Here is a 9,361-nt window from a genome sequence, read left to right on the forward strand (position 1 = left end):
GGGTCCTCAGCCTCCATCCTGATTGTCCTGAGCAGGCACACAGGCTTTTAAAAATGATCACTATTTACTGATCATGGTGATAAGGGGATGACAAAATTAATGACAATTCAAGAATTCATACAAAACTTTCTAGGTTTTTACCTCCTCGCTCTTTTTCTCATCATCTCCTCCCCTCCCTAGTTCTAGAAGATGTTGCCTATTAATCAGATGGTCTGAGAATCACTCTTTCCAAGGGTTAAGCCTAGATTAATCATATGGCCTTTGATACTACACCATCCTGAAGAGTTATTATTCATTTGCTTCTGGTTTTAGGATAGTCAAAAATTGGTGTTATTTTGAAGCAGACTTCAAGTGAGACCTTGGCAAATTTATTAACTTCACTTTTCTAATCTGCACATAACATTCACATAGATATAAAGGGCCTAGCCCAATGGCAGGCTCACAGCAGACTCTCTTGGTCACTGGCTACAGAAACAGGCCAAAAGGAATTCTTCAGAAGCCAGCCTTGAAAGCCCTCACTGTGCTTTGAGATCACTATTATTGATTTGGATTTAAGAAATGAACACCAAGTCAAATCTCTGAAGATTCTCAGGTTTCAGGATGTCAACTGGCTAAGAATGAGGAGACTCACAGTCCCTGCCCCTAACGGTGGACATCAAAAGAGACAGGCAGCTCTTCTTTATCCCAAGCAAAAGTACCCATTGGTGGGCTCCATCTATCTCCCGTGAAGCAAACCAGGAGCAGGAACCACCTCTGCTGGAGTGAGAGTCCAAACTGTGGGTATGGAGTTGGTCTTCATTGTGCTGGCCGCTGGGTCGGGGCAGGATTCTGGACCTCTCGAGGGCGCAGCCCGCCCAGTGCTGTCGGTTTGTTGGTGAAGGGGTGCCACTGACCCTGGATGCTAGGACTGTCCGTGTGGAAGGGCTTGCGGATGCGGATCACGTCCAAGCCCGACTGGTCGGCCAGCTTCTGCACCAGCGTGGCGATCTCCTCAACCGACTTGCAGTTCAGGCTCTCCTCGCGCACAGCCCCATTAACTGGTCGAAGGGAGATGGGGATAACAGAAGCTGAGCAGGGGTCAGACGAACGGCAGGCAAACGGGCCGAGCCCCACCTCCGACGCCGCCCTCCAGCCCTCGCCCGGCCCCACTCACGGTATTCCGCCACTACTCTCGGCACACAGCACGGCCGCGGGTTCACATATATGACGACCCCGGGATTCCGGCGGGCGAAGTCGGTCACCTCCCGTTCCACGAACTCCCTGAGGGACCCGAGAAGGGTGAGCAAGGTGACCCCTGACCCGGGGCGACCGCGGCTGGAGTCGCACCCCCGCGCCCTTCCTCGGCTCACCTGGCGCCGCGGGACGAGGGCGCATCACGGCTGAGGCTAAAGCTGAGCCGCTGCAGCTGCTGCACGTAGCGACCCAGCCCGTTGTGCAGGACACTCGCCAGAAAGCGGCTCGCGGTCCCGCGGGCAGTCATAGCCACAGCTCTCCGGTCGCAAAGCCGGGTCTCGCGGAGTGGGGGCGGGGCGAACCAGAGGCTTCCGCTTCCGGGAACACTTGCAACGCTGTAGTTTTGCTTCCGAAGTCACGGCTAGTGGCTCGCGTGTGACCCATGTTGCAGGCGACAGGGGTTAGACGAGAGTGGTGACCCGGGGGCTGGGGTCAGGAGCGGCGGAGCTCCTAGGCGTGGAGCCGAGGAAGCCACCTGGCGAAGGCACGACGGGCGCCCCTCGGCGGGAGCGGCGGAGCGACACTCTAGTTGCCTGGAGTCCCCTTGAGGGGAGCGGTGGAACGGTCCTTTAGCAGGGGGCCCACAGGAAAGAGACCACGGAAGGGACACAGACGGCTGCAGAGATGAGGACGACGAAGAGGGGCAGTGGAGGGGCGGTAGTGGCGAGGAGATGATCGAGAGAAACCGCGTCAGGAAGGGGCGGCGCGGAAGGTGGCAGAGGTGAGGTAGCTGTGGAGGGACCGCCCAGAGGGACGCGGACGTGGAAAAGTCCTCTGGCGTGGATGTGAGGTGGCAATGTAGAGGGGCTGAAGAGGATTCAGAAGAAGAGAGCTGCGTGCAGGGTCCCTAGGGTATGACCTAGTAGTGAAGGCACCCGAACCAGGCACCTAAGGCATTTCAAGCAGTAACTTCCTCCGTTTGAGTAGGAATGTGGGTCCTCCTCCGAAGCGGGTACCCGCTCCGCATCCTGCTGCCCCTGCGTGGGGCGTGGATGGGACGGAGAGGCTTGCCCCGAAGCTTGGCCCCGGGCCCTCCTCGCAGACGGTACAGGAAGGAGGCTCTTCCCTCCTTGGAGGCACCAGTGTTGCCTGTAACCACAACTGAAATCCGCCAGTATTTGCGGGCCCGTGGGATCCCCTTCCAGGATGGACACAGCTGCCTGCGGGCACCGAGTCCCTTTGTGGAGGCCTCAAAGCTCAAGGACCAGACTGGTGCAGCCACTTCCTTCAGCCTCTTCATTGACAAGACCACCGGCCGCTTTCTCTGCATGACCACCCTAGCAGAGGGGAGCTGGGAAGACTTTCAGGCCAGCGTGGAGGGGCAAGGGGATGGGGCCAGAGAAGGGGTCCTACTCAGTGAGGCCCCAGAAGCTGAGGACAGTGAGGAGGTCCGGAGGGTCTGGGACCGAGCCATACCTCTCTGGGAGCTGCCTGAGCCAGAAGAGGCCAAGCTAGCTCGCATGATGTTTGGCCTCACCGGAGTGACAGATGACACACTTAAGCGTTTCAGCGTGCGCTATCTGCGGCCTGCTCGCAAGCTTGTCTTCCCTTGGTTCTCCCCTGGAGGTTTGGGATTGCGAGGCCTGAGGCTACTAGGGGCTGAAACCCAGGGCGATGGGGTGCAGTATGTGGAGACCACCATTCCCCGGCCTGGTGCCTACCACAACCTATTTGGGTTACCACTGATCAGTCGACGAGATGTTGAAGTGGTATTGACAAGTCGAGAGCTGGACAGTCTGGCCTTGAACCAGTCCACAGGGCTGCCCACTCTAGCCCTACCCCGAGGAACAGCCTGCTTACCCCCTGCCCTGCTTCCTTACCTCGAACAGTTCCGACGGGTCGTGCTCTGGCTGGGGAATGACCTTAGGTCCTGGGAAGCTGCCAAGTTGTTTGCCCGAAAACTGAACCCCAAACGATGCTCCTTGGTGCGGCCTGGGGACAAGCAGCCCTCTCCACTGGAGGCCCTGAACCAAGGCTTAAACCTTTCTCGTATTCTGCGTACTGCCCTGCCCGCCTGGCACAAGTCTATCGTGTCTTTCCGGCAGCTTCGGGAGGAGGTGCTAGGAGAGCTGTCAAACGTGGAGCAGGCAGCTGGTGTTCGCTGGAGCCGCTTCCCGGACCTCAATCGTCTTTTGAAGGGACATCGGAAGGGTGAGCTGACAGTCTTCACAGGTAACTCTTTGGGAACTTACTGCTTGGGTGGGTTTGGGGGCAGAGGATTAGATGACTAAAGCATGTGGGCTTGGGCAATTGTAAATGTTTAAGAGGAGCCTTCCCCTCCCAACTTTGAAGCTTCTTGTGGATCTTGGTTTCAAGGATAGGGCTTTACTCCCTCACCCAGGTCTGTGTTCAACCCCTGTGCAGGGCCAACAGGCAGTGGAAAGACAACATTCATCAGTGAATATGCCCTGGATTTGTGTACCCAAGGAGTGAACACGCTGTGGGGTAGCTTTGAGATCAGCAATGTGAGACTAGCCCGTGTCATGCTGACACAGTTTGCTGTGGGACGACTGGAAGAGCAACTGGACAAATATGATGAGTGGGCTGACCGCTTTGAGGACTTGCCCCTCTATTTCATGACTTTTCATGGGCAACAGAGCATCAGGTGAGGTTTCCAGGCCTCGGCTTTCAAAGAACAGGAGGGCAGGAGAACAGACTCCCAACAGAGTCTTCAGACTGCCATGGTCTAGAGACCAGTCATTACTTGTAACTGACTCTGGAATTCATTGTCTCTTCCTCTTCCCAGGACTGTAATAGACACAATGCAACACGCAGTCTATGTTTACGACATTTGTCATGTGGTCATCGACAATCTGCAGTTCATGATGGGGCATGAGCAGCTGTCCACAGACAGGTGACATCCTCCTCTTGTCTAGCTGTAACCCACTTAAACACACATCTTCTCAGGCAGCTGGCCTCTGGGTAAACACTGTATGGTTGTTCTCTGACATATGTGCAGGCATATACCTCTCTATATGTATTTCTGTCTTTACAGAGGTGTGTGGTATGACAGTGGTGAATGTGGACAGGGATTTAAGTGTGAGTCCTTGGGAAAAGGGAAGTAGAGTGATGTTGTGGTAAGATGTGAACGAATCAGGAGTATGTATTCATTCTTGTCCTTCTGTGTCTGATAACCTCTTTGCTTTGTTGGGCAGGATTGCAGCTCAAGACTACATTGTCGGGGCCTTTCGGAAGTTTGCAACAGACAGTAGCTGCCATGTAACACTGGTCATTCATCCCCGAAAAGAGGATGATGATAAAGAACTACAGACAGCATCCATTTTTGGCTCAGCCAAAGTAAGTGGACTTTAGAGGATCTCAAGCTGTGGAGAGTAGAGGGGACAGGTATGACCAGGGACAGCCCTCATTCAGCCTTAAATCATCTTGACTACCCATCTGGAACAGGCAGGAGGCAGCTGCCTCTGAAGTCACGACATGAGGAATACATGTGCTATGTATTCTGGCAGTGCAGTGGTGAAGACTGTGCTTCCAATGCAAGGAGCAAGGGTTGGAGACCTGGTCAGGGAACTAAGATCCCACATGCCATATAGCACAGCACACAAAAAAAGGAGACAGTGATTACAACTCAATATGATAATACTTAGGGCTTCCCTTGTGGCTCAGCTGGTAAAGAATCTGCCTGCAACGCAGGAGACCTGGGTTCCATCCCTAGGTTGCAGATCTCCTAGAGAAGGGAAAGGCTACCTACTCCAGTATTCTGGCCTGGAGAATTCCATGGACTAAGTGGAAGTCCATGGGGTGGCAAAGAGTTGGACATGACTGAGCGAGTTTCACTTTCATGATAATACTAAGAACTATGATAGGCAGCACAGGTATTTGGGGAGAAAAGGCATCTGAGTCAGCCTGGGACATCTGGGGAGACTTCTTAGAAGAGGTGTCAACAAAGGTTGGGTTGGATTTTAGCCAACAATAGGTATGAAATAAGCAAGTAAGTGGGAGGGCCCTCTGGGCAGCAGGACCAGCCTGGGATCCTGGAGCTTCCATGGCACACTGAGTGAGTGCCTATTATGTGCCAGGCCTGGGCTGGGCACAAGGAAGACAGGGCAAGGAATGCAAACTATGTGCCATGATGAAACAGACATGGAACTGGGGAAAAGAATGACAGAAGTGGAAAGATGCTGGTGCCTTTTTTATTTATGGGGATCAAGAATGTTCTCTCCAGGGAAGTGAGACATTTAGACTGGGACCTAAATGATAAGGAGCTCAGGTTGAGTGAGGTCGTGAGCCAAGGAGCCAGATGTGTTAGCAGCAGAAGGAACAGCATGTACACAATCTGGGACAACAGCAGGGTTATCAGGGAACTAAAATACTCAAGTGACCCCAGCATTTTGGTCAGTAGTTCGGAGAGCTTTGGTGACAGGAGAAGTACTTTTCCCTTTCCATATTGTTGCTATTCCTGCATGCTCAGCTTTCCTTTGTGCTCCTCTCATATATCTTCTTGCTCCTTCTTCCTTCTGCCCCTTATCCCCCAGGCAAGCCAGGAAGCAGACAACGTTCTGATCCTGCAGGACAGGAAACTGGTAACTGGGCCAGGGAAACGGTATCTGCAGGTGTCCAAGAACCGCTTTGATGGAGATGTAGGTGTCTTCCCACTTGAATTCAACAAGAGTTCTCTCACCTTCTCCATACCACCAAAGAGCAAGGCCCGGCTCAAGAAGATCAAGGATGACAATGGACTAGTGGCCAAAAAGCCCTCTTCTGGCAAAAAGGGGGCTATGCCCCAGATCTCTGAGACTTGTTCCAACCAGGCCCGCAACCCCAACCAGCCAGACTTCTCCAAGCCTTCAAGGTGAAGACACTGCAGAGCTGGACCTTGAAACAAGCCTGGCAGGACAGTCTGGGGTAGAGACTCTCAGTCCTCTGCTAGGGATGCCTCTGCCCTGTAGTTGTGAGCTATGGGCCCCTGTCTCACCCTGAGGGGCTTAGCATAGGGAATGGTTTCATTTCCAGAGAATTCAATTTAGCAAATATTTGAGAACCTACTATGTGCTAGGCTTGGTTCTAGATTCTGGGAATATAGCACTGACAAGACAGATGAAGTCCCTGCTTCCATGGAAACTGTAATCTGGTAGAAGAGACAAGCAATGAGCAAATATACACAAAACATAGTTCTCAATAGTGAAAATATGCTCTAAAGGAGAAAAATACAGTAATGTGATAGTGCTTACAGTCTAGTTGAGAGTAAGATTTGAAAAGGTATCTCTGAGCAGCGGACATTTGAGCAGGGACCTCTAAAGAACTAGGATTGGGCCATGTGAACATGTGGAGAAAGAGGAATCCAGGCAGAGGTAAAAGTAAGTACAGAGGCCCTGAGGTGAGAACGAGCAAGTTGAGGTCAAAGCAGGGAGGTCAGGCTCCCTGAACCTGTAGGAGAATAGGGGAACTTCTTGTCAAAACTCCAGCCCAGGCTTTCAGAGCCAAGGGGTGACATGGTGGACACCAAACTCCTCTACCCGCCACTCTGAAGCCTCCCCTGAAGTGGTGCTTACTACCATCTGATCTAGGTGCTTCACCCTTGTATTAATAACACCAGGGCTAGCTACAAAGGTGGAAGCCTGGAAGAGAGCCATGGAAGGGAGCTGTGAGCCCAGAGTGCCTGCCACCTAGACACTCATTCCATGGTATGCTGCTTTGGACTGCTGGAGTGGATGCAATCAAGACTTTTTGTAGAGCCTTTTCCAGTTTTACTGAAAAAAAAATAAAAATATATATTTTTTTCCATTGCTTTTGTTACTCTGCTTTTTCTTATTTGACCACCAGGTGTCTCCCTAGTCTTTAACTGGATTTTCCTTGAACTGAATTTTCCTCTCACTTTTTGAATTGGGAGTGGATAAGTCCCCTCCCCCACTCCATCGGAGCTGCGTGCTCCCAAGAAAGCGGGATCTGCGCGCATGCATGCACACCCTTATACCTCTTCATGGCCTAGGGAAGATAGGATGGTGCTGCTTTATCCCTGTCTTCCCTGAGGATCTCCATGTGATCCCTGGCAGAGGTGTGGGTCACTGGGCCCCATGCCTAAGACCTTGCCTGACCAGCTGTCCCTCTGTGACATGAGTCACTCAGTGGCCTCGCTCATTGTGGATTCAGGCTCAGCATATTCTTATCTGCTCCCCACCCACTTCCATTTCCCTCTCTTGTACCCTCTCCGGGTTTCTCTTATGTTAGTGTGTGTTAGAACTCGGTTTCTTGTTTAAAAATGCAGTCCCTAGGCCCTACTCTTCCCCCAGTCCTGACACACTGGCGTTTCTGATTCTGGAGGTTTCAGGAGAGGTTTCAGGACTCCTTGTTTTTAAGAAACTCTGAAGGAGATCGTAAAATAACTTATGCAGAAAGAGACCATGTCAGAAATATTGCTTTCCCATGTCACTTCCTCTGATATTCTAAAGTCTGTTTCCCTTTAGATTTGCCTGCAAGAGTAGTGAGAATGCAAGATGTTCTAAGGGGGCCGGGGAGAAGCCTTTTGTTAAGGGGGGTATTTGAGGGGGAGTGTGTCCTGCTTCCTGGAAGCAAGGCTGCCTTTTCAAGCATTCCTTGTCAACCTAAGAGGGAGGTCTGGAACCCTGTGGAATGGTTGGGGTCTCTGGTCTGTTGTGTGTGAGAACTGTGACTACAATTGTTTCCTGAAACAGACCCTGGAACAAAGCTGTTCTCTAGGGGGAGGGAAGGGGGACCTCCTCCAGGGCCTCCCTTCTTGGGGGTCTTTCCCAGACTGGCTGGAGCCAGGCCTCCTAATCCTGCAGTAATCATTCCCAGCCGCTGGCTGGTCTAGGCCTCATCCAGGGTCTATAACGTTGAACGTCAGCCATGCCTTCCAGATGCACACCACCAGGTCAGTCCTACCTATAAGGATGTGGGTTCCACATTCTGGTCTTCTGTGCTCAGGAAATCTTTCAGGGATTTCCAAAAGGAGACTTAGGAGGTCTGTGAATTGGGGATAGAGGGATAGACACACTTGCCTGTCTTGCCCCACCCTTCTAGCAAACAGCCCACACAGCAAACCAGAATGGTAGGGGGGAGGGGAAGCTAATGATCCCCCAGCCCCACCCTTACACACACACACATTCCATTACACACCTGTCTTAAACCCCCCACGTGAAAATTAGCCCAAAGTATTTCAGGAGCCCCTGGAGCCCAAAAAGTAGCAGTTCATCCCTGAGTTCTATGTAAGGTCCCTAGGAGTCACTGTTTCTGTACCCCACCTAAGCGGATTGAGGCAAACTGCCTGGGCTAAAACCAGTACTCGGCCTGTGCCCAACTGGAATCTTCCTGAGGGCTGAGGGACAGCCTGGCCCAGTAGAGTCCAGCTGGATCTGCAGCCTTGTCCTCAGATTCACTAACCCACTTGGCTGTAAGGGGCAGCTTTGGTCCTCTATCCCTTCACTGGGGATGGGTCTCAGAAGAGACTCAACTCAAAGGGCTCCTGCTGCCCAAGTACTCAGGCTGCAGATATGACCCAAATACCTGTAGACATCACGGTCTGCCCTCCCATAGGCTGCCTTGGGTGCCATGGAGGGAGGGACCCTTTGGTGCAATACAGGTCAACTTCCTGTTTGTGCCTGTGGGTGGAACTTTATAAGTCTAAGAGAAGCCTGACTACACTCTGTGGGGGGCCAGAACTGGCAAGCCTGCTCACCGGGCAGACATCTACTCCAGGGGAGGGGGAAGTGTTGGTTCTGCTTGAGCAGCCCCAACCTCAGAGGTGTGTGTGAGGAAGGGCGGGGTCTGTTTTGGTGAAATCCGAGCCTTCTTCGTCTGCTTCCCAGGGGTTTTCCCTGTGTCTGGGGAGTGGGCTGAGAGTGGACCAGGCTGGGCTCCCTACAGACCAGAGGATGGTGGCAGTAAAGCCCTATAGCCAACTTGATTAGGGCAGCCAGGTAGCTTAGCTTAGCTGTGGCGCCGCTGGCCCCTTCCTAGATCAAAAGCCAGTTCCAGAAGCTGCGAAGTCAGAAGTCCGAGGGGCAGTCTTGGGCCACCGTCGCGACACTGCTTGGCAGGGTACCAGATCTGCTGCTGAGGGGGTGCTGGGCAGACCACTCCCCTGCCTTGGTCGGGGGCGCGGCCTCAGCCGCCCCGCCCCCTCCACCAAGCCCGGGCCGAGCGCGCTGGG

The 9,361-nt window shown here is 53.0% G+C and overlaps 2 protein-coding genes across 3 annotated transcripts; one reads left to right on the plus strand and one right to left on the minus strand.

The window, feature by feature from the left end:
* Window positions 1–50: 50 nt before the first annotated feature.
* MRPL43 (mitochondrial ribosomal protein L43) lies at window positions 51–2,336 on the minus strand. Its single transcript, XM_040254492.1, has 3 exons — window positions 1,350–2,336; window positions 1,154–1,260; window positions 51–1,037 (listed from the first exon to the last, which is right to left on the minus strand). The coding sequence occupies exons 1-3, from the start codon at window positions 1,478–1,480 to the stop codon at window positions 796–798; spliced, it is 480 nt and encodes a 159-aa protein (XP_040110426.1). The 5' UTR covers window positions 1,481–2,336; the 3' UTR covers window positions 51–795.
* On the plus strand, window positions 1,573–6,979 carry TWNK (twinkle mtDNA helicase). Of its 2 annotated transcripts, XM_040254491.1 has the most exons (6): window positions 1,573–1,954; window positions 3,279–3,405; window positions 3,598–3,838; window positions 3,980–4,087; window positions 4,389–4,530; window positions 5,727–6,979. In XM_040254491.1, exons 3-6 carry the CDS (start codon window positions 3,717–3,719, stop codon window positions 6,045–6,047), a joined length of 693 nt encoding a protein of 230 aa, XP_040110425.1. In that variant the 5' UTR covers window positions 1,573–1,954; window positions 3,279–3,405; window positions 3,598–3,716; the 3' UTR covers window positions 6,048–6,979. The 2 variants fall into 2 exon arrangements, with proteins under 2 accessions (XP_040110425.1, XP_040110424.1); XM_040254490.1 differs by having other exon boundaries at window positions 1,573–3,405.
* The last annotated feature ends 2,382 nt before the right edge of the window (window positions 6,980–9,361 follow it).

This window comes from Oryx dammah, unplaced genomic scaffold, assembly GCF_014754425.2.
Source record: "Oryx dammah isolate SB20612 unplaced genomic scaffold, SCBI_Odam_1.1 HiC_scaffold_14, whole genome shotgun sequence".
Classification (NCBI taxonomy): domain Eukaryota; kingdom Metazoa; phylum Chordata; class Mammalia; order Artiodactyla; family Bovidae; genus Oryx; species Oryx dammah.

Bases quoted from the DNA above. Each gene is read 5' to 3' on its own strand.
- MRPL43 (XM_040254492.1), bottom strand. From the start codon at position 1,480: ATGACTGCCCGCGGGACCGCGAGCCGCTTTCTGGCGAGTGTCCTGCAC. The intron at 1,261-1,349 runs GTGAGCCGAGGA...CGGGTCCCTCAG, and splicing joins CCCTCGTCCCGCGGCGCCAG to GGAGTTCGTGGAACGGGAGG. The intron at 1,038-1,153 runs GTGAGTGGGGCC...CCCTTCGACCAG, and splicing joins GAGAGTAGTGGCGGAATACC to TTAATGGGGCTGTGCGCGAG.
- TWNK (XM_040254490.1), top strand. From the start codon at position 2,163: ATGTGGGTCCTCCTCCGAAGCGGGTACCCGCTCCGCATCCTGCTGCCC. The intron at 3,406-3,597 runs GTAACTCTTTGG...ACCCCTGTGCAG, and splicing joins TGAGCTGACAGTCTTCACAG to GGCCAACAGGCAGTGGAAAG. The intron at 3,839-3,979 runs GTGAGGTTTCCA...TCCTCTTCCCAG, and splicing joins CATGGGCAACAGAGCATCAG to GACTGTAATAGACACAATGC.